Below are 27,625 nucleotides of genomic sequence, written 5' to 3'. Positions count from 1 at the left end.
GTGAGTGAGGACATTCTGACTGTAGCATGATTAAAAGGAATGAGTATAAAGAAAATACCATATTTGCTGGTATAACTTTCTAGTCACAGTGCAATAAAAATGCACATTTCGAGGAAGTGAAAGTCACAGTTTGGCAGGAGAGCAGCTAAAAACCACAGTTATACAAACTTCAGCTCAGTTCCCTGAAGCTAAACAACAATGTGAGCTGAGCCACTGGCAGCCAGCTCAGAGATTCCACAGACCTGAGTTTGCTGCTTCTAAGAAAACTCAAGTGGAAAACAGTCTTAGCCTGGTCTTCTATATACGTTGCCAATGTTGTCTATCAGTCCTTATTACACCCTGGTTCTCCTCTACAGAGCTTTCATCAGGGCCCTGTTTCCAGATAACCTCAACGCCGAAAAGAAAGGCAGGCCAACGACAGCGGGCAGTAAAATCAAGGTGTGTTGAGCTGCTGTGAGACGTGTGCTTGTACGCCGTACATCAGTGACATGGGTGTATCTATGGGCCACGCGCCTACCTGACCTTATCACTCTGTCAGGTGCAAATCCAGAGCCTGCAGATGAAAAGCTAATTCACTCCAGTGTTGTTTTAGTGTCATCTCTGTGTTCCAGTGATGACAGTTTTAATCAGGGACGTGGTGCCATGTTCTCTCTCTAACACCCATCAGTATCTCTCAAGCACAAAGATACCGCCTTGTAATCAGTCGCATCGGTGCTGTGTCCCTGAACACTACAGCTTTGAGTACAAACAGTGATTCAGCAACAACATGTAGATACAGTTTATATGTTTTAAACACAAACTATTCTTCATCCTCTCCCTCCTCCTCTTCTTCCTCCTACTTTTCCGTTCAGAAACAAGCGAATGACCTGGTCCAGACGCTGATGAAGTGCACCCCTCACTACATCCGCTGCATCAAACCCAATGAGACCAAGAAGCCTAAGGACTGGGAGGAGAGCCGGTGAGTGTCTCTACACTGAAATGTCAGGGAACTGCAAAACACATAGTCTTTGAGATGTGTGTGAAAGTGTCAAACAAAACCGGTTTTTATTACATAATTTACAGTCCGTTCTAGAGATTGTCAATTGATATTGAGCAGGATATCACATAACTCAATGTTGTTAGGTCTGCTTGTTGAATCACTCACTGGTATTGTATTTCCCTGTTCTGGCCTCTTTAAGACTGCGTGATGGAGGAAGTCTCTGAGACACTCTTACTCTAACTCCCGCTGTTTTTCCTTCTCGCTCTTTCTTCCCTGGCTTGGTACGAGATGTACTGATGCAGGGTGCTGTGTTGTTGGGGCCTAATGGTCTTCCTGTTGTGAGCTGGGCTCAGGTCGGCTGCCTAATTAGCACCAGGACTGCTGTTTTCACAGGAAGCCTGGGTGCATTCTTTAATTCCTTACAGTATCCTTAGTGTTGGAACATATCAATTATGTTATAGCCTCACCATGAGGTTCATTATAAAATATAATTGATTTATTTAGATTTATCTTAGAAATGGAGGTAGGTAGATGCTGACAGATGACGGTCTTCACTGCTATATCTTTGTGGTGAAGGGTTGGTTGAGGCATCTGACCAACCTTCTTCATACATCCCAGCCAGACTGACCCTGTATTCCCCTCTCTCTTCTTTCTTCAGGGTAAAGCACCAAGTGGAGTACCTGGGCCTGAAGGAGAACATCAGGGTGAGGCGCGCTGGCTATGCCTACCGCAGACTCTTCAGGAAGTTCCTCAACAGGTAAGGCCCTTCCTTCTGGGGGAGAGTGGCATAAAGGAATGAATGAATTCTACACTTTCAGTGTAAATCAAATTTTATTGGTCACATACACGTGTTTAGCAGATGTTATTGCGGGTGTAGCGAAATGCTTGTGCTTCTAGTTTCAACAAGTAATATCTAACAATTCCATAACATATACACACAAATCTAAGAAAAGGAATGGAACTAAGAATATATAAACCCAACAAAAAAAGAAACGTCCCTTTTTCAGGACCCTGTCTTTCAAAGATTATTTGTAAAAATCCAAATAACTTCACAGATCTTCATTGTAAAGGGTTTAAACACTGTTTCCCATGCTTGTACAATGAACCATAAACAATTAATGAACATGCACCCGTGGAACGGTCGCTAAGACACTAACAGCTTACAGATGGTAGGCAATTAAGGTCACAGTAATGAAAACTTAGGACACTAAAGAGGCCTTTCTACTGACTCTGAAAAACACCAAAAGAAAGATGCCCAGGGTCCCTGCTCATCTGCTTGAATGTGCCTTAGGCATGCTGCAAGGAGGTATGAGGACTGCAGATGTACTGTGAGACGCCTAAGACAGAGCTACAGGGAGACAGGATGGACAGCTGATTGTTCTCGCAGTGGCAGACCACGTGTAACAACACCTGCACAGGATCGGTACATCTGAACATCACACCTGCGGGACAGGTACAGGATGGCAACAACAACTGCCCGAGTTACACCAGGAACGCACAATCCCTCCATCAGTGCTCAGGCTGTCCGCAATAGGCTGAGAGAGGCTGGACTGAGGGCTTGTAGACCTGTTGTAAGGCAGGTCCTCACCAGAAATCATTGGCAACAACGTTGCCTATGGGCACAAATCCACCGTCGCTGGACCAGACAGGACTGGCAAAAAGTGCTCTTCACTGACGAGTTGCAGTTTTGTCTCACCAGGGGTGATGGTCGGATTTGCGCTTATCGTCGAAGGAATGAGCGTTACACCGAGGCCTATACTCTGGAGCGGGATCGATTTGGAGGTGGAGGGTCCGTCTGGGGCGGTGTGTCACAGCATCATCGAACTGAGCTTGTTGTCATTGCAGGCAATCTCAACGCTGTGCGTTACAGGGAAGACATCCTCCTCCCTCATGTGGTACCCTTCCTGCAGACTCATCCTGACATGACCCTCCAGCTTGACAATGCCACTGCTCGTTCTGTGCGGGATTTTCTGCAAGACAGGAATGTCAGTGTTCTGCCATGGCCAGCGAATAGCCCAGATCTCAATCCCATTGACCACGTCTGGGACCTGTTGGATCAGAGGTTGAGGGCTAGGCCCCCCCCCCCCCCCACAGAAATGTTCGGGAACTTGCAGGTGCCTTGGTGGAAGAGTGGGGTAGCATCTCACAGCAAGAATTGGCAAATCTGGTGCAGTCCACGAGGAGGAGATGCACTGCAATACTTAATGCAGCTGGTGGCAACACCAGATCCTGACTGTAACTTTTGATTTTTGACCCCTCCTTTGTTCAGGGACACATTATTCCATTTCTGTTAGTCACATGTCTGTGGAACTTGTTCAGTTTATGTCTCAGTTGTTGAATCTTGTCATGTTCATACAAATTTTATACAAATACAAATAAACGCAGTTGACAGTGAGAAGACGTTTCTTTTTCTGCTGAGTTTATATGTACAGTTGAAGTCATTTAAAACTCGTTTTTCAACCACTCCACAAATTTCTTGTTAACAAACTATAGTTTTGGCAAGTCGGTTAGGACATCTACTTTGTGCATGACACAAGTAAATTTTCCAACAATTGTTTACAGACAGATCATTTCACTTATAATTCACTGTATCACAATTCCAGTGGGTCAGACGTTTACATACACTAAGTTGACTGTGCCTTTAAACAGCCTGGAAAATTCCAGAAAATGTCATGGCTTTCGAAGCTTCTGATAGGCTAATTGACATCATTTGAGTCATTTGGAGGTGTACCTGTGGATGTATTTCAAGGCCTACCTTCAAACTCAGTGCCTCTTTGCTTGACATCATGGGAAAATCAAAAGAAATCAGCCAAGACCTCAGATAAAAAATTGGAGCCCTCCACAAGTCTGGTTCATCCTTGGGAGCAATTTCCAAACGCCTGAAGGTACCACGTTCATCTGTACAAACAATAGTACGCAAATATAAACACCATGGGACCCGTCATACCGCTCAGGAAGAAGACGCGTTCTGTCTCCTAGAGATGAACGTACTTTGGTGCGAAAAGTGCAAATCAATCCCAGAACAACAGCAAAGGACGTTGTGAAGATGCTGGAGGAAACAGGTACAAAAGTATCTATATCCACAGTAAAACGATTCCTATATCAACATAACCTGAAAGGCCGCTCGGCAAGGAAGAAACCACTGCTCCAAACCCGCCATAAAAAAACCCAGACTACGGTTTGCAACTGTACATGGGGACATAGACCGTACTTTTTGGAGAAATGTCCTCTGGTCTGATGAAACAAAAATAGAACTGTTTGGCCATAATAACCATCGTTATGTTTGGAGGAAAAAGGGGGAGGCTTGCAAGCCGAAGAACACCATCCCAACCGTGAAGCACGGGGGTGGCAGCACTATGTTGTGAGGGTGCTTTGCTGCAGGAGGGACTGGTGCACTTCACAAAATAGATGGCCTCATGAGGAAGGAAAATTATGTGAATATATTGAAGCAACATCTCAAGACATCAGTCAGGAAGTTAAAGCTTGGTCGCAAATGGGTCTTCCAAATGGACAATGACCCCAAGCATACTTTGTGGCAAAATGGCTTAAGGACAACAAAGTCAAGGTATTGGAGTGGCCATCACAAAGCCCTGACCTCAAACCTATAGAAAATGTGTGGGCAGAACTGAAAAAGCGTGTGTGAGCAAGGAGGCCTACAAACCTGACTCAGTTACACCAGCTCTGTCAGGAGGAATCGTCGGATCCACTGGGAATGTGATGAAAGAAATAAAAGCTGAAATAAATCATTCTCTCTACTATTATTCTGACATTTCACATTCTTAAAATAAAGTGGTGATCCTAACTGACCTATGACAGGGAATTTTTACTAGGATTAAATGTCAGGGAGTGTGAAAAACTGAGTTTAAATGTATTTGGCTAAGGTGTATGTAAACTTCTGACTTCAACTGTATGAGTCTCTTTCGTGTGACACTATCTGCCCTGCCCTCCCAGAATAAGAATAGCGGTTGGTTTTCTATGCCCCTATCCCAGTCAGCAGCATAGGGTAGGGCGGTCTCTCTCTCATCTCTCTCAGGAAAAGGACACAGGGTCGGCATTTGCAGGCAGTCGGGAAGTGCTCACTTTGCTAATGTTAGTGTTGGCAGGCTCGAAGGAACAGGCTGTGGGGTGTGCTGAGCCTGCTGATGAGAACCACTGCTACAGAACACAGGGAGAAGTCAGGGCTTCTGTTGTTGGATTTATACACATACTGTATAAGAGTCATTGTGAAAAATCACTGCTGAGTTTAGAGTTTGGTTACTGTATTGTTAGACCTTTGGTGTGGTGAATGTATTTTCTTAATGCGCCCCAGGCCTCTTTCTTCTCCCTTGCATCATATAGGACAACGATAGCAATAGTATACGCTTAATCTCTCGCAAATGCTGCAACAACATGTCCAAATGTTCAAAATTAGTGTTTAGTTGTGGATTTTTCTCTCAATTTTTCTCTTCATCTAATTATCTCTCTCTCCCTCATTATGTTCCTCAGGTATGCCATCCTGACTAAGGAGTCGTGGCCTACATGGCGTGGAGATGAGAAGCAGGGTGTTCTTCATCTCCTACGTGCAGTCAACATGGACCAGGACCAGTTCCAGCTTGGATGCACAAAGGTCTTCATCAAAGCACCTGAGTCGGTAAGACTCACCCCTCTCTGACCTGCCTACATATAGTTAGACCATTCTTCTCTCTGACCTGCCTACATACAGTTAGACCGCGGCTGTCTGACCTGCCTACATATAGTTAGACCATTCCTCTCTCTGACCTGCCTACATACAGTTAGACCGCCCCTCTCTGACCTGCCTACATACAGTTTGACCGCGCCTCTCTGACCTGCCTACATATAGTTAGACCATTCTTCTCTCTGACCTGCCTATATACAGTTAGACAGCCCCTCTCTGACCTGCCTACATACAGTTAGACCGCCCCTCTCTGACCTGCCTACATATAGTTAGACCATTCCTCTCTCTGACCTGCCTATATACAGTTAGACCGCCCCTCTCTGACCTGCCTACATACAGTTAGACCGCCCCTCTCTGACCTGCCTACATATAGTTAGACCATTCCTCTCTCTGACCTGCCTATATACAGTTAGACCGCCCCTCTCTGACCTGCCTACATACAGGGAGACCGCCCCTCTCTGACCTGCCTATATACAGTTAGACTGCCCTTCTCTGACCTGCCTACATAGTTAGACCGCCCCTCTCTGACCTGCCTACATACAGTTAGACTACTCCTCTCTGACCTGCCAACATACAGGGAATATGTACAGTGAATATGTACTGTAAACTGGCCTCTTCCAGTAAGTATACCCATTCAAGTAACCCATTCCATGAAACTGTACCACCAACCTGCCTTCGTCCAATGAAAATACCACCTACCTAACTTTCTTCTAATAGGTTAGAACAGGCGTAGAATTAGATCTCTCATAGGCTGCAGGCTGCCATGGTGTTGTTGGCATGTGCGTTGGCATGCAATAATTCTGTTGTCAGGGAGAGAACTCAAGAGTTTTTAGACTGAACACCATAAAAGGTAGTAAAGTAGTATTCAGGAACATGTCAGTATATCTGTGATTGGGGAGCAGGAAGGAGGGGGTTAGACCCAGCTCTGGTGCCCACGTCAGAGCTGTTGAGTCAACACTACACTGGAACTCCTACACAAGTGCGAGTCTGTGGTCAAGGAGGTGGTGGGACATTGGAGGGTGTTTTTTCCACCGTAACTGCACTTTTTCCCACTGCTCCAATGAAAGCCGTGCTTGTGGCTAGCCCGTGAGATCACTTATTGACATCTGTACACACATGCGTGAAGATACATTACATAATCCTGAATCAGGCCTTGTGTGATTTCAGCAGCAGACTGCCAAGTTCCCTATCCCCCCTCCCCCCTCATTGCCCTCCTTAGCCGATGTGACTGAGGTGTGCTTATGAAACACAAATATCACACAGGGGCGGACCCTGCGATTACCCAGCTGCCAGGCTTCTCAAAACAAACCTCCCTCTGATAAGACGCTGACACAAAGTCATTAGTTCATGGCTAAAGCATTATTTTTTCTCTTCATACAATTAGATGACATAGTTTGAGTCCAGGCCAAGAGTAGAATCACTCTCTCTTCAGAGTAGACTGTCTCACAAGGTGCTAATGGATAACCCTGTGAGACACTGTCAGAGGTTTCACAATGTCAGGTGCTGCTCAGAGTTAAAGGTCTGGATGGCTTAAGTACACTCCCAGCCCAGGTTAAACACTGGCTCCACAGTCTCTTTAACAGTCATCTCCTTCCTTTCATAGTAATTTTTATCCTCACTATTGTTTTTTTCCCATTTTATTTTAACATGTATAAAGCAGTCTTCATTTTTATAAATCAATCATACTTTATATTCTATTATGAACATACTACTCATACTTGTTTTTATTACTCTTTTTTTATACCATTTTTAAATTTGTGATTGTTATTGTTATTTTACTGCATTGTTGAGGAGCGTTAACAAGCAGGCATTTCACTACCGTGTGCATGTGACCAATAAACTTTGATTTGATTTGACATTCGGATCTAGTTTGAATGTGTTTAGTAACTAAAGGGTAATTTGATGTAAAGTGATAGGACAAGACAGCCTGTGTGGCCTGTACCAGGGGTGTGGCAGTGCCAGGGCTGCATTGGGCACGTGTGAGTGGGCATGATGTTTAGTCTGGGACAGGGCAAGGGGAGATTTGATGCTGGGTGTCTGGGGAGCCATTAGGAAATGAGAAGGAGGGAGCAGAGCCAGGGTGGGCTTAGGACTTGATAGCACACCCACCCATAGCACTGTTACTACTGTATATGGGTCTGGACATTGGAGAAAATAGTGTATTAGGCAAGGCTCCTTTCACTGGATGGCTTATCTATCCATAACCCATTTAGTCAAAGTGTTATCAAAACAGTTCACTTTTCGCTTTGGAGAGAACATTATAGTGTTATGCTATTATATACTCATAGGAATTTGAAAAAACCTGACAACTTGCAATTGTGTTTGTCTATTCAGATTTCTACAGGCATTAACAATATGTCTGTACAGTCATCCCTGTCATTGTATTTGGGTGGGTCTGTTCACTGAGGTATGCACAGTATGTTTTGCTGTCACAGGTTATTCAGGTATAAATGTTTTCATATCTGTGCCTCTTTCTACAGCTCTTCCTGTTGGAGGAGACGAGGGAACGTAAGTTTGACAGCCACGCCAGGGCCATCCAGAAAGCCTGGCGCAAGTATGTGGCCCGCAAGAAGTACGTTCAGATGAGGGAGGAAGGTGAGTGACAATCACGTTTTCTTAAAAACGAAATAGTCTAATCATCATGATTAATATTCAAACTTAGATGTCAAGGTTCTGGTCTAATGCTTCTAAAAATGAACTGAATTGAGACTATATGTATGCATTCTTGTCTGACTGCCTGTCCCTGTGTGTCCATTCCCAGCCTCTGACCTGCTGGTGAACAGGAAGGAGAGGAGGAGACACAGCCTCAATAGGAACTTTGTGGGGGACTACCTCGGTATGGACGACAGGCCTGAGCTACGACAGTTCCTGGCCAAGAGGGAAAAGATTGACTTCGCTGACAAAGTCACAAAATACGACCGTCGCTTCAAAGTAGGTGTCTTGAACAGCAGAATTCTCTGTTTGTTTGTTTCTGATATTGTTAGTCCAATGACAATTTGTCTCCTCTCTGTCCACATGTGTTTCCAGGGCATTAAGAGAGACTTGATATTGACCCCGAAGTGTATGTACCTGATTGGTAGAGAAAAGGTGAAGCAGGGCCCTGAGAAAGGTCAGGTGAACGAGGTGCTGAAGAGGCGGATTGATGTGGAGAAGATCCTGGCTGTGTCTCTCAGGTAAGACCCAGATATTATGACCCAGGTCCTAGGCGCCAGGAGAGGCTGGCAGGGTCTGCCTAGCCCCATACTGACTGTTTAGTGTTTATTCCCCTTAGGCAGTAAGAACACACAGGACCAGCAGATTCAAGGCCTCGCAAAGTCAGCTAGTTAAAGTGTAACGCTTTTCACCAGCAGTCACAAATAGATAGTTGCAAAATGCTATTGGTCTTGTCAGTGATGTCATCCAAACGGTTGTACATTCATGGTATCTGCGTTTCGGTATGTTCAAGTACAAAAGATACTACTCACTGGGTCTCAATAGGGAAGTTGATAAACAGCTCAGGAATCAGCCCCCCAGTACACATGAGATTGTTCTGTCAGCTCACAGAAACCCACCATGTTAAGCTACAGCTATCTGCAGAAGCTATAAAGTCTGGATGTACGATCACTCAAGTCTTCATGTTCCTTTAAATGTCACACATGGGGTATTACAAACATGGAAAAGATTCAAACCTCTTCTTTTATATATCTGCTCTTGTGGGTGTGTAAAGGCTATATGAATATGAACACAACTACAAAGTACGCTTCAGAGTAATTATTTTATTCTGCCTTTATTTTACCAGGCAGGTCAATTAAGAACTTATTTACAATGACGGCCATTTGTTTTGTTGAAGTCACCAGTAAAGACAAATAATACTGACAGCATCAGCCCAGAGGTCAGGTCAATTATTACGACCCACATTACTCTGTGACCCACTAAGCTTTACATTTGCATATAACCAGCAAGGAAAGAAAGAAAGAAAAAAAACTTGACTGGTCAAAGCTGTGTTTAACACTCAACTAGATTATGAGTGTAACTTTGGAACTTGTATGATCATTTAGCTTGTTGAATGTTGCACATGATTTGCATGGGGCTTTGTTTTTGCTGGGGACATTATAGAAGACTTTGCAGAGGCTTTTGAGTCTGTGTGAGTGATTGGGGGGTTGTGGGTAATATGAACCAGGTGGTGCTGGGAGGGAAAGCAGGCATTGTAAAAAGCTCATTGGAGAAGACTTTAGTTCATTGGGGGGAAACAGTGCATCGCTGTGTGAGTTGCAGGAACAGGTTTCCCTCTCTCCTTAGTTACCTGCTGCTTTGTCTCTCGCTGGTTATATGCAAATGTCAAGCTTAGTGGGTCATGACGTAATGTGGGTCGTAATAATTTACCTATGCTGACCTCTGGGCTGATGCTGTCAGTATTATTTGTCTTTACCGGTGACTTCAACAAAACAAATGGCCGTCAATTTAAATAAAAATTTGTTCTTAATTGACCTGCCTGGTAAAATAAAATAATTCATCTGGGCCGTTTACATGCAAATGTACTATATTTACCTGACGATAGAATCAAATGTCGAATTCACAATCACTCTCTATCAGTTCAAATCAAACTTTATTCATATCTGTCACATTACAGTGCATGTCACAAAGTTACTCCCCCAGTCCCAAATGATTGGTCTGTCCCTGTCCCTGTCCCTCAGCACGATGCAGGACGACCTGCTGATCCTGCATGAGCAGGAGTATGACAGCCTGCTGGAGTGCACCTTTAAGACCGAGTTCATCAGTCTGCTGGCCCGCAGGTTCGAGGAGAGGACCCAGAGGAAGCTGCCGCTCAAGTTTGGCACCACGTACGTGCTGAAAACACAAACATACATTTAAACAGACAGTGTTATATATCGGTGGAGCGGATGTAGACAAAGCTTTGGTCAACATTATTTACAATACTCTGGGGTAGTTCTGGAAATACTGCTTTTGATTTGGTACTGAGATAACGGATTACATTTCTCTGGCAGTTTCCAGTGGATGGTTTGAGTCAGTGGTTGTAAGGGAGATCTCTCTGCTCTGTCTCTCAGACTGGAGCTGAAGCTGAAGAAGGAGAACTGGGGTTTCCTGAGTGGAGGCGGCTCCAGACAGGTGATGTTTGTCCAGGGCCAGGGGGACGTGGCTGTCACAAAGCCCTCCAGTAAGACGCTGCAGGTCAGCATTGGAGCCGGGCTGCCCAAGAACACACGTGAGTATTACAGGAGTAGGGTGTACCATCCCTCCACATCAGGATTCAATCGACATGGTGTTTTCTTAGTGTTGTCTGAAACATGCTGTTTACTGACTTAGTCCCCTTTTGTAGGTCCCACCAAGAAAAGCTTCACTCAGAGTCGCTCCAACGTGTCCAGAACCCATCAGAACACTCCCACACGGGCTGCCCCTGGGCCTCCAGGTAGAATAATCATTAGCTGATGTAGGCCCTCACCCCTGAACATAATAAAGCAGTTAGCAACAGTTAGCTTTTCCACTTGATGACAACCATCTTCCTCTTTGTCACAGTTGCCTATCAGAATGGTGGTCCGAAAAACACCAACCACATAGCCAATCAGAGGAACGCCTCACAGCATTCCAATCAGAGGCCTCCGTCAACAGGCAATGGGTCCCGCCCCTTTCTACCCAACAACGTCATTCTGAAGGAGAGAGGCAGCAACCATCCTAAGCCCAACCAGCCAAACCTGGACTGTCTGAAGGTCCCTGACCAGGGGGCGGCAGGGTGAGTACTGGCACCAACAGCCCTGATTACCTCCCAATACAGAGCTCTAAGGACTGATAACTATAATGACTTACTATACAGATATGTTTGCTCTTACACAAACATGTAAATACTGAGGATGAGTATGGTGTGTAACATGGTTTGTGTCAGTATGGTGCAGTGCTGTTTCAGTGTGTGAGCGCGCACGCACGCACGCACACACACACACAGTGTCCTGCTGTAACTTGGATGATGTATTCCTTTATAGTAACGGAGGCGCCCGGACAGCTTCGAATGGAGGAATGTGAGTCTGAGTGTTTGCGGTGTGTTGGATGATGGTTCAGGCCTTAGCCAAGCCAGGCGCAGCTCACTGGCATGATGTGTATCTCTCCCTGGCTCTCCTGTAGCTAGATGCTCTCCTTCTTGCTTGTAGACATCTCTCTAACAGCTGATGTTGAATCAGAAGAAGGCAAAACCTATCATCTGATTGGACGAAACTACAGAAAAAAGTCTGAGCCCAGTAACATGCTATCAATCATTCTGTTGTTGAAGACTCATTTTGCTCCAGAATTATACCTTCAAAGGCATGATATGGATTCCTGATATGGAATCTATTCTCATATAATATCGCTAGATCCCACTGTTTGCAAATTACTGGGCTTACTTTTTTCTTCCAAAATTGGGTCTGGTGTCAGCTAACATGGAAAACCTTTATTGGGTACGTCTCAATGGTTTTGAGATATCCTGGATACAAATCTTGGGGAAGCAAGATATAACTTTTTTATTGGTGATTAATTTGGTGTGATAGTTTGCTTATTGGTTGACTTCGTGAAGGGGTTGTGTGTGTGTGTATTTTTCATCTCTAGCCTTCTCAAGTGAATTCACTGTATTTACAAACTACTTTCCAGTGTTTTACACCCCATAATACCATGTGGTGATTTCCAATGAGACTTAGCCCCACACCATGGAGTTACCAGTGTGTTATGCTAATGTGAACTCTAATGTTATTGTGTTTCCACAATAACTAGTCTTTAGTATGACACTAAAGACTTGTGGTGTGCATAATCAACCACCTCTGCATCTTTCAAAACTATTGCTTTGTGAGAAGATGTTAAAGTTCACTGTTAGCCATTGTTATGTACTGTAAGTACCAGCTGAAAATTACCCAGGGCCTTGCCTTGGCTCCAATGCAGAGCAGGTCCGCCGGAGCCATGGCCCAGTGAGACATGGGTGCCAGCTCGTGTAGATGGAAACAAAAAAGTCTGAGCCTTCTGGGTAAAACACTGGGGTAAATCCTAATTGGAAAGGCACCAATAGTGTTGGTACTGAGACAAATCTATGGGATGGCTCGCCATCTTGTGGTAGAGCTGTGCATATCAACTTCTATTTAGTTATGTGTCTTTGAAAGAAACAATGGAGTAAGCACATACCAATCCAATAATAACTACCACACAAACTCACATGGTATGTTCTTTCATCCCAATATCGATAACTTCACATCCTTTGCTAAAGTCACACAATAACCAGAAGCTTTCCTAATGACTGACTGTAGTGTTCTAGTCAGCCAGTAGAATAGTGTCACACTAATGAAGGATAGGAGACTTTCTTTTCTTTGATAACTAAGGCTCGCTCCTGTTGTCTTTCTCTTTATTCCTCAGTGTCCAAAGACAGTCGGTCAGTAGACCACCCCCAGGTGGGGGGCGACCCAAACCTGCCCCCAAACCCAAGCCCCAGGTGCCCCAGTGTAAAGCCCTTTATGCCTATGATGCTCAGGACACAGATGAGCTCAGCTTCAATGCAGACGACGTCATCGACATCATCAAGGAAGGTAACATACAGGAGGCAGAAATCATACCGTCATCGCACAAAGGGAAAATTATTGGATTTTGTTTGGTGCGGGGTGCACAAAACAGTTGCAATTTAACGCTTTCACATCTAATTTTTTTTTTTACACTTTAGTCCCACTGTAAACTAAGTCTTCTTTCTTGATCAGATGCTTCTGGCTGGTGGACGGGGAGGCTACGGGCAAAGCAAGGCCTGTTCCCCAACAACTACGTCAGCAAGATCTAGGAGCTGCATGAAGAACAGCTGACTGTCAATCACCAGGAGAGAAGTACAGACCGGAGATAGAGCTACCAAACAAAACAGAGATTTTGTGAGAGAAGAGAGAAACCAACATTTTTTTTCACCACTCCTGTATTGTAGCCTTCTTCTGGATGTAACTTCCTGTTATTCTGGACAGACGAGTGTCAGGCTTGCAATGAAGTTCTATTTTTATGGGGATCTGAGGACAATACTTTTTTGTCCAGGGGCAAATTGCTACTCAATCCCTGTGAGCACTGAACAAAACTATTTATTGTATTTATATAGTTTTCTACATTCTCCCTTCCCTTTTTCACTTCGCTATGGTTTCATGGTGATATTTTGGATGCATGATATGTGGAACCAGGTTGTAATTATTTCTCATTTTGGAAATGAAAGGGTTTTAACATGAATTCGGGGTTGTTTCCAAGAAGCCACTGTCTGTTTTAGTTCAATATAGTTTTCAATGGGGATTTGTGCTGCTAAGATGAATTTACAGATGGTATTGGCTATAGAAATCTGTTGACAAATTTCTGCATAAAATGGACATTAATAGTTCATTGCACTGTGATTTTATAAACTTCGGCAATGCATTTCCCTAGAAAAACAATGATCGAATGTGTTTGTTAACCAATTCCTATTAGTCAAGTAAACGGATGCAATCACTTTCGGGAAAAGGAAATGCAGTGTGACAAAGGTAAATGTCTTCAGGAATCTCCCCGCTCTTATTTCCAGAACTGTAGGGCCACACTGTATATTGTCTGGTTTATAAGCACTTTATCAGTAGCTACAGGTACTAACTTGGACAGACTTAACTCCTGCCACAGCTAGTAATCCTTGGATGTTTTGAAAGATTGCCTGACTAGTGATGGGCCTAGTTACTGGAGGATAATTTGTTTACAGATCTAAAATGCCTGTATGTGCATCTCTTGACATTTAGGAATTAAGTCAATACTTTGTTACAATTTAAATTAAGTGTTTCACTGCAGGATTTAATTTTTATTCAAAGTTTGCTGCTTTTGATATTTTCATTTCCATTTAGATTTAAGTGCACAGTATGGGTCATTAGACGGTGAATGGCGTTTCTTTCAGGTGAAAGTAAAAATTCCACTCACTTCACACGCTTATGGAACTGAACGATCTTTTCTTTCTGGTTTCCACAGCTTTTATGCATCAAATAATTTAGGTCTGGATTCAATCCATAAAAGCATCTTGGACGCTCTGTTGAAATAAAGGTAAATCCCGATTGAGCCGACATGACGCATTTGCCATTCACATCTTCAGCATTATGGATTGAAGAGAGCCCTAAAACAGCTTTTTTCAGGCTTGAGTTGTGCAATATCAAGCGTCAAGCATGTACTAAATCTGCATTATAAAGTAGATGTTAGTGTTTTTTGCATAAATACTTTAACTAGCCTATTTATCCTGTTATGCCCTAGCTGGTTAGGAAACTCCTTTCCCTAGTAATTATCGTGTCGACAAAACTACATGCGAACAGATCTGGGACTATGCAACATCCTGGTGTAGCTGTGTGTTCAGGAACACTGGGCTATAAATCCTGCTGTAGGAACAAGCTGTTCAGACTAATGAACTTCAAGATTATGCTGATGTAAAGTTAATTGTCTTATGAATAAAATTGGCAGGCCCATATGGTTATTGGAACAAGTTATTGTACTTTGACTACAGATGGCGTTTACCCGTCGATACTCCGTAAGAATAAAATTGAAACCAATTTGCGTGGCTTTTAATGACAATTTCAACAGCAACTAAAACTTAATTGCTACACAGCCATGTTTAAAAGCATAACAACCAAAACACATCTAGATTATATTTAAAAGGGTTCAAAACAAGGTTTAATTGTACAAAGTTAAATGTACTTAAAAGCAGCAGTCCAAAAAGGCCATCTCACAAAGGATTTTCTTAAAAATAAAAGTGCAGCAGTCCACATTCACATCATGACATTAGGGTTTAGGTTCTGGGAGCAGAGCAGCAGCGATGTCATTTACAAAGGTAGACGTCAGCTGAGGGATGAGGCTGATCCTCATTAGTCGGCTGCTTGCATACTTGTTCTTGACAGCCTGGAACACAATTAGTCAATGTTTTTTTCCAAGAGCTAACATGTATCAATTTACCCAAAGCCAATTGCACAAGTTTAGATCACTACAACAAGGTCAAGCCATCAGAGGACCACTTACCTGAAGCTTTGTTCTCCCTTCATTGACAGAAACTATGTTCCTGGCGATGTGCTCCATGATTGGCTTGAGGTGGTTCTCATTATAGGTAGAGTAATGCTCCTGTGTTGGAGTCTGCACAGGGAGTGGAAACAATAGTAAAAACACAGACCATATCTGTTGCTAGCACCAAATCAGTTAGACACCAGGTTGAATTTTGTAAATCATTTCTGATACAGAGTGGACCATGCCAATAATTGCCACCAAACAGTACCGTACCCAGTTGAGCTCATCAATCAGCAGCTGGGAGGCACAAGGCAGCAGCAATCTCAGAAGAGTGGTAGTGCACCATGTCATAGTCAAGGAGGGTCAGTTCCATGAGGTATTTGGCTAAGGTGTGCTTCTCAACATCAGCCTGAAAAGACGACTGGTATTACTGTAACCTTCTGGTAACCCGTCAGTGGTTGGCTTTTCCACCTCTAACAAATAATTGCAGTTAATGTTGATGGGGTGATTTGAATAACCACACCCATAAAGAAAATTGTATGAAAACATGCATGTCATTGAGTAGCCTACATTGCCAGCCTTGGAGGCTCTCCTGAGGAAGTGTAGGGGTAGAGGCCGTCCAAGCTCAAAGTTCAGACTTTGCAGAATCAGCTGCTCCATCTCCCGAATATGGGCCTTGGTGAATGCATTGTCTGTGATGTAAACAAAATCCCAAATCTCCGGGGAATACATCTCTTCATACTTGGAAGCCAACAACATGGCAGTCACACCAACCAGCTGGAGCTACTTGCGGCCAATAGTTTGCACCTAGACAGTAGAGCGGGTTAAAAAATATATATAAACATGGATACACCATTTTATTTTTTACAAGGCTTACCTGAAGAAAGCAATCCAGGACTGCCACCGTCAGATAGTGAGTCTCCTGCAATAGCTGGACCCTGGAGTGCACCTGAATCAGCCAGTCAATCAGGAGAGCACACATGCGTCCATTGATCTCATAGCCATTCATGTACTTGGGCCGGACAGACTGCTGGGTCTGTTGCGAAAGACATTTCAAGATTGTCTTAGAGACCAGTACAAAATATTTAATGAGTCATCACCATGTTAGCCTAGAGAAAAGAGAAAAAAAATAAAAAGTTACCTCAAGGCGCTGCAGATATCTATAGATATCCTTTATATATTCAGACCACAGTTGTGGCAGGTCTGAATCCCCTTCGTCAATGTCTTCTACAGCAAGCAGAGCTACTGAGAACGCCTGGCACAATGCCTTTTTCATGGACACATTAGCAGACACTTCAGGCTGAGGAACTTGAGGCAATGGGGAACGTTTAGGCCAAACAGCTGCTGGCTGGTCTTGTTGGTTCATAGATTGTTTGGTTGAGGCCTTGGCAGGAACAGTCTTCTGTAGAGAGTATAGAGAAGCATGTTTGAGAACCTTTTTTCATTTTACCTTTATTTAACCAGGTAGGCCAGTTGAGAACAAGTTCTCATTTACAACTGCGACCTGGCCAAGATAAAGCAAAGCAGTGTGACAAAACAACAGAGTTACACATGGAATAAACAAACGTACAATTAACACCACAATAGATAAAGTCTATATACTGTGTGCAAATAGCGTAAGGAGGTAAGGCAATAAACAGGCCATAGTAGCGAAGTAATTACAATTCAGCAAATTAACACTGGAGTGATCGATGTGCAAGTAGAAATACTAGTGTGCAAATGAGTAACTAGTGAAATCACAGACAATGGACCAAACAACGCCGGGTAAGACAACATACCTTGAACAACACCGCTTTGCTGGCATTGGGAAAGTTGGACAGCTCTCCAAACACAGCCCTTCTTGCTCCAGTTACGTTTGCTTTTCACATTAGTGTTTGGTTGTCTGCGTCCCCCCACCCCCAAAAAAAGTGAACACAAAACATATTTAATTAAAAGAAGTCGGCAGTTTTTGTCATGTTAGCTAGCAAGCGAAGGCTAAGTAACGACAAATTATTTAGCCATGCGCAATTACACTAGGTAACCTTAGTTTACCAAGCTAAATGTTTTGGCCGGTTAAGTAACTTTATTTTAGGCAAGGCATACGCTCGTTTGCCAGGGTTTATTTCCTAGTTGCTTAACGTTACCTACTAGATAGCAAATTGGCTAGCTAACTAAAAGATAACTATATATCGCCAGTAACGTTAGCTGTGAGTAACATGCACACAAAAACACATTAGCGAATGACGTCACACAGTCACAATCAGAACGGATATCTATGATAAGAACCAGAAAAACTTTCCTCTCGGTGTAAGTTGGTTTCGTGAATGAAGAAGTTGTCTTATATATTTATTAAGATCTCTCAAGTAAGCCCACACCTTCCAATCTGAGTTCTGGATAAACGTTGTGATCATTCCCAAAACTAAGCTGAGTTTTCATTAGTGTAGTTAGACCACTGGGAACGGCTTTGATCACAGAAATAACTCTGAAAGGTATTGGAAACTCTTTCAATGTTATAAATTGTTCATATGTGAGAATATTACCCTTGTTGTCGAAAATATCAAGAACAAAGTCAATATTCCTCTCATGCCAGCTGGGGTAGAACAATGACTTATTCCTTATAGTTATGTCTGAATTATTCCCCAAAAGAGCTTTATGTGAGGAAAAATTGTGCAGGAAACATATTTTCCAGGCCATTAAAGCTTGTTGGTGAAACCTAGCCAATTTAGCAGGTAATCTTTCAGGAATATAATTACATTTCAGTAAAAATTGAAGACCTCCCAACTTATTAAAAACATTATTTGGAATGAAATACCATATTGAATCAGTATTGATCAAACATCTTTTCAACCAGTTTATCTTTAAAGTGTAATTTATGTCAACAAAATCCAAGACATGCTTATTCTTGACGTTGTCTGGAAAAATGCATGGTTAAGGCCGTACAAATACTGTATACCAAACAAAGTTGAGTAAGTGCATTTCAAAATTTTACATAAGATATATCCATGTAATTCTATGATATCCAAATTTGTGACTATTGATGATATCTGCGTTTTCTGTGAAAAAGAAGGTGAGAATCTGTCTCACTTGTTCTTTGAATGTAAATTTGTTTCAGAATTTTGGAAAAACCTTGCAAAATACTTATTTACCATTATGAACACTGCCTATGTTTTTGACATGAAAGATATAATATGTTACCATTGCAATGATAACAAGACCACTGAAATTATTGTACATTTTTTATTCTTGTTGCCAAATACTTCATACACAAACAAAAATTCCAAAATTCTATACCAAAATGACATATTTCTATGATTGAATTTAACTATCTTATTAAAACATTATCCCTTGTGAACAACAACGAGAATAACATTTTCCTGAATCATTATAATGATATTTTTTCAGAGTGATTACAATTGCACTAGAATTGTTTTTTTTTATTTTTTATTTCACTGATATTTTTTGTATGTTTTATTATTTTATTGTTAATACCTGCGTTCTGTTTTGTATGCTGTAGAAATGTAAGTTGTTGATTTGTATTATGAATAAAAATAAAGAAAAATCTATAAGAACCCCCACCCTATTAGACAACGAACGAACACCCCTATCAAAGGGTTTCCACTAGTTACCACAGCTACAAGGTCACAATTGGCTATACAGTCAAAATTCATGAATACAAATGGTTAGGTTTAGGCATACGGTTAGCAGTGTGTTTAAAGTTAGGGTTAAGGTTATGTTTCAAATTACATTTTAAGAAGATCAATTGTAGAAATAGGCGGGTTTTATGACTTTGTGGCTGGGGTAGCTAGCTAGTGACGACCCAATCAAAGAGAAATTGACACTACTCATCCAAAAACGACACTTTCCTTTTAAATTACAAAATGCAATGCCATTTGAATGTCTTTTGAAATGTCATTTGAAGAAAAGAGAAAAAATAGTTGCATCAATGTTTGCAACACACACCATACCATTTACACAACCTTAGGCCCCCGGTATCCTAGAGCGTTGGGTCAGTAACCGAAAGGTTGCTAGATCGAATCCCCAAGCTGACATGGTAAAAATCTGTCGTTCTGCCCCTGAACAAGGCAGTAACCCACTGTTCCTAGGTTGTCATTGTAAATAAGAATTTGTTCTTAACTGCCTTACTAGTTAAATAAAGGAAAAATAAAAAGTGTCTGCAGCTTGGATTTATTGCTCAGCAGAGGCCACATCTCAATATTGCTGATAAATCCACTTGGCCAAAATAACATTCTATGAATTGACCAAATTGCTAATCTTGGCTACTCTAATTAAGAAACACTACACATGGTCTTCCCTGATTGACAAGTAGTAATAAGTAAGGGGAATATTCATAAAATCTACATAGAATGGATAAAAAATAAGTTTTTTTATTCTTGCTGCAGGCTCTTTGGATACATGGATGGATACTTCAGTTAATCTTTACTTGATTCGCCATAAGGCTTATAAACAGATTATAAACCGTTTATATGCCTTTTACTGTCATGGCACAAACTATTTTTGGGGGGGGTGAGTTGAATAGGCATTTTTAGTACTGCTATATTACATCCACAGTACCTTCAGAAAGTATTCATACCGCTTGACTTATTCAACATTTTGTTGTGTTACAGCCTGATTTCCAAATAGATTAAATATGTTTTTCTCTCACCCATCTAGTGAAAACATGTTTTTATAATTTTTTGCTCGTTTACTGTAAACAAAATACATAAATATCTAATTTACAGAAGTATTCACACCCTATGAATACATGTTGCAATCATCTTTGGTAGCCTTTAAGGCAGCAATTACAGTCTTTCTGGGTAAGTCTCTAAAAGTTTTGCACAACTGGATTGTTCAATATTTGCCCATGATTTTTTTTCTAAATTCTTCAAGCTCTGTCAAATTGGTTGTTGACCAATGCTAGACAACCATTTTCAAATCTTTCCATAGATTTTCAAGCAGAATTAAGTCAAAACTGTTACTCGGCCACTCAGAAACATGTACGGTCTTCTTTGTAAGCAACTGTGTTTTAGGTTATTGTCATGCTGAAAGGTGAATTAATCTCGGTGTCTGGTGGAAAGCAGACTGAACCAGGTTTTCTTCTAGGATTTTGCCTGTGCTTAGCTCCATTCCGTTTCTTTATTATCCTGAAAAATCCCCGGTCCTTAATGATTACAAGAATACCCATAACATGATGCAGCCACCACTATTCTTGAAAATATGGAGAGTGGTACTCAGTAATGTTGTATTGGATTTCCCCCAAACATAACACTTTGTATTCAGGACTAGTAGTTCATTACTTTGTCACATCTTTTGCAGTATTAATTTAGTGCCTTGTTGCAAACAGGATGCATGTTTTGGAATATTTTTATTCTGTACAGACTTCTTTTCACTCAGTCAACTTCCCTGGTCTTTGTGGTTGAAATTCACTGCTCAACTAAGGGACCTTACAGATAATTGTATGTGTGGAGTACAGAGATGAGGTAGTCATTCAAAAATCATATTAACACTAGAATTGCACACAGAGTCCATGCAACTTATGTGACTTAAGCACATTTTTACTCATGGAATTTAGGCGTTCCATAACAAAAGAGTTGAATACTTATTGACTCAAAACACTTCAGCTTTTCATTTTTAATTCATTAGTAAAAAAAAACTTAATTCATTCCACTTTAACATTATGGGATATTGTGTGGAGGCCAATGACAAGCAAATCTAAATGTAATACATTTTAAATTCAAGCTTTACCACATTTGGAAAAAGTCTAGGGGTGTGAATACCAAGTGTTAACAATATTTTTGTCAGTAGATCCCTCTGAATGTGCAGTTGTGAAATATGGACTAACATGCATAGGTGAACGGTAAGGCACAAATAAACAGACACAGGAAAGAGTTCTAACTTTATTAATATTATTTTAAAACTAATATAAATCCCATGGAATATCATCCCGGTGCCATTAAGTCTATGAATGCATGGATACCTGCCATAAGTACTGCATTCCAACACTCCATTCAAAATTATTTATTTTTTCCAAAACTCAGCAATCAGAGTGGAAATACATGGCCTCAGCGCACTCTCTATACAACACTCCTGTCTGTTCTCTCCTGTGCAAGTATATGCAAGTTAGCAAGTCGAGAATAATATTAGTGTTATCTTTTCAATGGCAGCAAAGAGAAATTGCTGCTGCACAGCTACAGAGACAGAGAGACAGAGACAGAGACGAGAGAGAAAGTGTGGGTAAGAACAATGATCTGGGACGTAAGAATAATCAGCTACTTATTTATTATTCTGAGCTGAGCTCTGTGTATTTCCCTCTGAAAAAAGAAACGGAGGATAAACGAAAAGCAAGGAAAAACCAACGCCATTCCCAGTTTCCAAACAACAGATATCCCCAGGTTGTAGGCTCATGTGAAACTGGTTGCATCTGTGGGCCTGAGATCCCCTTATAGAACCCAGTTTTCCATCTGGGGCCTGTCTGAGGGAGAAATCCAAACAGAACACAGACTGTATCCTCAGCAGACCTCAACAATCATTCCATTGAAAAAGAACAGTCAAGAACAGATGTGACATTCATTTTCTTTTTCCTTAAAATACATTAGATGACGTGTGAATGGTGTTTAGTCAAATCAAGGTGGTGCAGGAGAGGTGTAAGACACGCATGTGCATTTTCTGGGAGGTGAGGTGAAGTTTGAGTTTATTCCCACTCTAGAAATACTGGGTGAACATGAATACAGCAGCTGATCAGTTTAACATGATATTTTCCTAATTAAGGAATGTCTTGATTTACCTTCTTTTAGAAATAAAACGTCTTCCACTAGCAAACCACATTGTCTAAACATGAACTAATCAATACAATGATCGGTAAAATGAGTCCTGCAATGTTTTTAAATGGAGGTTAACGTTCTACTTTAGTAAAGCAAGGCATTAGGTATATAGAAATGCTTCTTTACTAGAGCAGCTATCCTCACCTGCAAGTTGTTAGGCTATGAGAAGCCCACAATATATGTGCAAAGAAATGCATTGCGAGGAGCCATGCAAAAAATAAAACAAATAAAAATAAAATATGACACGAGGAAACAATCAAAAGCTACATAAAAGCTTTATAAATACAATAACATTTTAAATCCTTAATGGAGATGTCAATTCTAGCAGTATTGTACTGTGTGATAGCTGGCACTCTAGGCTCAACGCTTTTTTAGCCTGATGTTTTTATTTTCTCATAGTGGATCTGCGCAGGTAATTCATGCCCTCTTTGGTTGACTGCAGTTCTGAAGAAAAATTCAAACAAAACAACAAATAAAGAAAATTCCAACAAAGAGTTGTTAGAAAAACAGCATCAACTCTCAACGGCAGACAACTGCGCCTCGATGTCCACTCTGCAGATGGGGCACTTCTTATTGGTGAGGAGCCATTGGTCCACACACAGTTGATGGAAGAGATGCATACAAGGTAGGCGTCTGTGGAAGAGAGAATATATTGTTAGACATAGACTTTGAATTCCATCTTCATAATGAAAAAATCCTGTGAAGTTGGAATGAAATGACAATGAATAAAATGTTTAATTTGGTTTGCTGAAAGATGGAAAATTATCATTCATACATTACAGTTCCTACATTATTACACCAACAGAGGGCAGAAACTCTTAAACTCACTTGATCACATATGTTGAGCTCCAGAAATGTCCTCTGAGACCAGTCATTTTCAGGCACTCAAAGGATTGAGTTTTCTGCTGATTACTATACTTTTGGGTGTTGAGAAAATCTCCACGGCATATCAAGAGAAAATGTGGGAAAGGAGTGGTCGTTCTCACACAAAAACAGCCCCGCATTAAAAAACACGCTACAGTATGGTCCCGTGTGGCTCAGTTGGTAGAGCATGGCACTTGCAACGTCAGCGTTGTGGGTTCGATTCCCACGGGGGACCAGTACGAGAATGTATGCACTCACTACTGTAAGTCGCTCTGGACAAAAGCGTCTGATAAATGGCCAAAATGTAAATGTAAAGTATAACTGTACCTGACATCCTCCCCTTCCTCCAGTATTGACAGACAGATGGTGCATTTCTCCTCTGTGTCTTCGTCCGCCCCCTCATCTTCTTCTTGCTTACCATGCAGCTTTCTCTGTTAATGAAAACACCATTATAGATACACAGCACCACAGTTTCCACAAAGACAACTTTTATTCAAATTATAAAGACGTATTACAAACAGGGAAGGCTGAGACCATTCTATGAGGGTTACTGTCAAACACAATAAATGTATTCAGGGTTCACAGGGTGTAAACAATACAGCTACAAACCAACTTGTGAATAAACTATCCTTTATGACTGATAGAGGGCTTACTGTATACAGTACAAGCATTATGAGGGTGAACACATATCCCTATGAGGACACAGAGAATGGTCATTTTGTCCTGGCTACAAAACATGTCATGTCATCCCTATGGATCAAGGTAATATGGAATGTTTTTTGTTTTTTTTAAATATAAAACAAAAAAAATCTATCAAATGTTTCTACTGCCGAATCCCCTTGCCCCCAAACCTACTACCATTAACAACTATAAATGAGCAGAGACATGTTTCCAAATTGAATTTGTTTGTTTTTTTCTCACCGAGTCGGAGGTTGCGTGCATATTTTTCCCAATAGTTGCCCATGCTTCAGGGGTTAACTGTTCGTCAATGTCTCGCTCAGTCTCCAACACCTTCTGTATTGGGCAGCAGGTTATTAGGTTACTTATTTAAATACATTTGGAAACCTAGATGGAATCTTTCCCTACAATGTTTTCTAAAGGCTGCAACTTTGGTTGAAAGGGACACTTTCTAGTTTCTACAGCATCTGACTTAATGATAGCAATACATTCATATTTTGAAAGGAGCACAAAATAACCACCGAGTGTGCACTCTGTCCCAGAATAAAATCTTGTGCAGACATGCACAAAATACATCACATCAAACTACATTAAATAGGATATGTTCTGAAACACACACACAGTTTTATAGGAGTGCTCTCACCTTTTTGTACTTGTGTGGGTAAGTGCACCTCTCTATGGTTCCCTGAGAGGCCCCTCGGTTCACAGTCCCCAATCTCTCCTCTAAATGCAGCAGATCCTGAGGAAAAGGGCAGGAAAACAACCCAACGTGAGACTGAGCCAACTCAGTTCCACACAGCTCATAAGCCACAGCCATAACACGCTCTTAGCGCCTTCATAACTAATTACCAGGGCCAGGAGTGTTTCCTCACCACCTGACATGTGCAGGAAAAACTCCAGGCCCTAGTTACTATATCTTTACTAATCGAGTGTTACCTCATAAGTTCGTCCAAATCCAGTCATTCTGGATGAGATGTAGCGAATGTGCGGGTAGGTTACTTCAGACATGCCAGTGTGCTGTGAGGGAGGCAAAACAATTCCATGGAAATATGTTCACTTCAGTGGAGTACAGTCATTTGTTTCTGTAGGCTAAAGTTCATTTAGCACATATAGGGATATATAGCATTATCAACTAAGTCTGCTGACACTGCTTGACTTGGGAATAAAGTCTGGTTAGCATTGCCGAAAACGGCATTTTTGATAACCACAGAAGTCTCACAATTTCATATCTTCTGACATTGTACATTAACTTTTAACATCTTTTCAAAGGGGCATCCATTGATTTCAGGCTGCTGGTTATGTTGAATATGCACTTGAAATGCCTTACGGGCCACCATTAATTGCCAATGCATTATTCATGTGGCCCAACAAACCATCCTTGAAAAAACAGATGTTATAAATAGAGGGCTAGCATCATTAATCTAAGCCATACTTCAAAATTATTATAATGTAGGCACGTGTGCTTAGAGTGAGGGTGCCAGTCGTGCACCCACCATGAAGGGGATGGGGAAGTGGTGCAGTCTTGGGGGAGGGTGGTAGTGGGGCAGGTGAGGGTGTAGGTGTCCTGAAGGATATGGCGCCACGGTCACTCCAGCCTCGATACCCAGCTCCCTACAGAAGAGAACCAGACCAACAACAGTCCTTTTCACCTCATAGATATTGACATCACAGGTGCCATTTTAACAGTGAAGATGAGGGCATACATGACTGACTATATCCTTTGCACACAGCAGGCCACATATACGTCGGTAAAAAAATAAAATAATACTCTTGGCCCTACACGCAAGGCACTGGCCCTCCACTGCTCTAAATGGTACTAACCATGCAGTCCTCTGCTCAGATTGTCGTGGGTGGGATGACATGGTCTGGGGCACGTGGATGTGGTGGCCATGGCCGTAGTTGGGGTGCATTCTGTGGGGGTGTGGAGGGGGGCGCTCATGTGCTCGTCTGGAGAAAGGAGAAGAAAGAGAGGTGTATCATAAACATGAGATGGAAAACACCATAATATTGTCCCTGTAATCAGACAATTGGAAGCTACGGTCTGTGCTAGCAGTTGTGTTGCTGCCATCAGACGGGTTGGACAGAGGCTACACTCACGTGGGGTGTTGCATCATCCTGCGTCTCTGCACCTCCATCCTCTGCAGCATCTCGTGCTGGTGCAGCCTCTGCACAGAGGTCCCCAGCGCGGGCATGTGGTGCTGCAGGGCCTGGTGCTCTGTGGGCAGGTGTTGGGGGGCACTGGAGCCTGTGAGGTGGTGGGCAGGCAGAGGGGCAGGGGGGGGTGGGGGCACGGCGTGGCCAGGGGGGTGGGAAGGCAGGGGCGTGTGGAAGGGATGGATGGGGTGGGGGATGACGTAGTCACCCTGTGGAGTGGGCTGAGGAGGGGGAGGAGGGTTACCATGGGAATGGGGGCAGGTGTTAGAGGGCTGGTGGTGCAGGGAGCGTGCCAGGGGGGCATCTGGGTGTCAGAGAGACAGAGTGAGAATGGTGGGAGAAAGTTGAGAAGTAGTTAGTAACACGTTACCAGATCGCCTTTAAGTCCCATTCCTAATGATGACACCTGATCATCATCAGTTATGACTCTCCTCACTGAAACATGCTGCCTGGCAGTTCCCTGTGCTGAGCAGGTCTCCCACCTGAGACCCCGGACAGACCCAGCCTCTGTCTGTCTGTCTCCCTCCCTACTGCAGAGAGAAGGGGGATGGATCAGGAATGACTGTCTGACATGACAGAGTGTAGGCACTAGACAGGTGCGCCAAACAGTTCCTATTATCCCTCTAAATATGGCTGCACCAGGGAACCCCACCACACTCCTTCTCATTCCACACAGAGCTATTCTGAGGAGAAACAGCAATTAACAGGGCCTGTTTGGTAGCACACCCGCAGCACTTAGCACATTAAACATCAGGTGTTTCTCTTAATTACTATTAGCACTGGTTTCAAGAGTGCTGTTGTCGGCATAATCTTTCAATGTCTGGTGGTAATAGTTACTGTATGTATATATCCTAAAGGCTCATGTGTTTAGTACAGTAGTATGCAGGTTCTGCATGGGAATAATACACTATAGTTACTACTGCAGCATTTCATTTTCCTATCAAATCAACATTTAAACAAAAGAAACCACAAAATTATATCACCTCCCAAAATAAAAGGCTATTTCCCTTTTAGTCCAGATGTAGTTCTACTCACAGGAGGGGTGCATGAAGTGCCTGCAGGTGGATAGCTGTGGCTGTGGCTGAGGCTGGGCCACCATGGCTGAGCTGAAGGAGTCCACCACTGCGCTGGGCTGGCTGGGCCCTGGCCCCGTTGCATTCTGGGAGTTGTAGGCAGTGGGCCGCGACGTGGAGCCTGGGCAGCACGGGTCAAAGGCTGAGGTGCCATGGAAACTACCGGCCCCGCTGCCCCCGCCGCTCCGCAAGCCACTGTTGCTCAGGTCGACCGGCAGAGTCTGCTTGGGAGGGGAGAGACAGAGATAGGAGGGTTGGAGAGGAGAGGAAGGGAATGAAAAGGAAAGAATAGGGGAGAGAGATACAGGGAAGGGAGGTATGGAGAGTAGAACCAGAATGATGTTATGGTGCTACTGTCTGACTTTGATCTCTGTAGTGACAAAATATATAACTAACCAGCAAAACACTAAACTAAAACCACAGGGCTTCATGGTCCAGC

At 42.5% G+C, this 27,625-nt stretch overlaps 2 protein-coding genes and 1 pseudogene across 8 annotated transcripts in view; 1 reads left to right on the top strand and 2 right to left on the bottom strand.

Moving 5' to 3' along the window:
* LOC129834547 (unconventional myosin-Ie-like) overlaps nt 1–15,175 on the top strand; it is a 71,488-nt gene extending 56,313 nt beyond the window's left edge. The window contains exons 16-29 of one of the 2 annotated variants that reach the window (XM_055899643.1): nt 357–438; nt 852–958; nt 1,638–1,736; nt 5,465–5,609; nt 8,135–8,249; nt 8,416–8,585; nt 8,682–8,827; nt 10,328–10,474; nt 10,700–10,857; nt 10,972–11,061; nt 11,169–11,382; nt 11,630–11,665; nt 13,020–13,189; nt 13,355–15,175. In XM_055899643.1, the coding sequence (XP_055755618.1) occupies nt 357–438; nt 852–958; nt 1,638–1,736; nt 5,465–5,609; nt 8,135–8,249; nt 8,416–8,585; nt 8,682–8,827; nt 10,328–10,474; nt 10,700–10,857; nt 10,972–11,061; nt 11,169–11,382; nt 11,630–11,665; nt 13,020–13,189; nt 13,355–13,431 (1,756 nt within the window). In that variant the 3' untranslated portion in view covers nt 13,432–15,175. The remainder of the gene's footprint in view (nt 1–356; nt 439–851; nt 959–1,637; nt 1,737–5,464; nt 5,610–8,134; nt 8,250–8,415; nt 8,586–8,681; nt 8,828–10,327; nt 10,475–10,699; nt 10,858–10,971; nt 11,062–11,168; nt 11,383–11,629; nt 11,666–13,019; nt 13,190–13,354) is intronic. The other variant, XM_055899644.1, reaches the window with a different exon arrangement.
* Nucleotides 15,172–18,208, bottom strand: LOC129834551 (G2/mitotic-specific cyclin-B2-like; annotated as a pseudogene).
* A 3,004-nt stretch (nt 18,209–21,212) lies between these two features.
* The window catches only part of LOC129834548 (E3 ubiquitin-protein ligase Arkadia-like), a 44,477-nt gene continuing 38,064 nt past the window's right edge, over nt 21,213–27,625 (bottom strand). For 3 of the 6 annotated variants that reach the window (XM_055899645.1, XM_055899646.1, XM_055899647.1), the window contains exons 7-15: nt 27,149–27,410; nt 26,057–26,417; nt 25,781–25,906; nt 25,453–25,570; nt 24,896–24,976; nt 24,603–24,698; nt 24,203–24,295; nt 23,609–23,712; nt 21,213–23,050 (exon numbers count right to left, since the gene is read on the bottom strand). In XM_055899645.1, coding sequence (XP_055755620.1) covers nt 22,930–23,050; nt 23,609–23,712; nt 24,203–24,295; nt 24,603–24,698; nt 24,896–24,976; nt 25,453–25,570; nt 25,781–25,906; nt 26,057–26,417; nt 27,149–27,410 — 1,362 coding nt within the window. In that variant the 3' untranslated portion in view covers nt 21,213–22,929. The remainder of the gene's footprint in view (nt 23,051–23,608; nt 23,713–24,202; nt 24,296–24,602; nt 24,699–24,895; nt 24,977–25,452; nt 25,571–25,780; nt 25,907–26,056; nt 26,418–27,148; nt 27,411–27,625) is intronic. The other 3 variants (XM_055899648.1, XM_055899649.1, XM_055899650.1) reach the window with 3 other exon arrangements.

Source organism: Salvelinus fontinalis, chromosome 35 (assembly GCF_029448725.1).
Source record: "Salvelinus fontinalis isolate EN_2023a chromosome 35, ASM2944872v1, whole genome shotgun sequence".
In the NCBI taxonomy this organism is placed as follows: Eukaryota; Metazoa; Chordata; class Actinopteri; order Salmoniformes; family Salmonidae; genus Salvelinus; species Salvelinus fontinalis.
The sequence above is the reverse complement of the archived record's forward strand: the minus strand, read 5'-3'. Positions and strand labels throughout refer to the sequence as shown.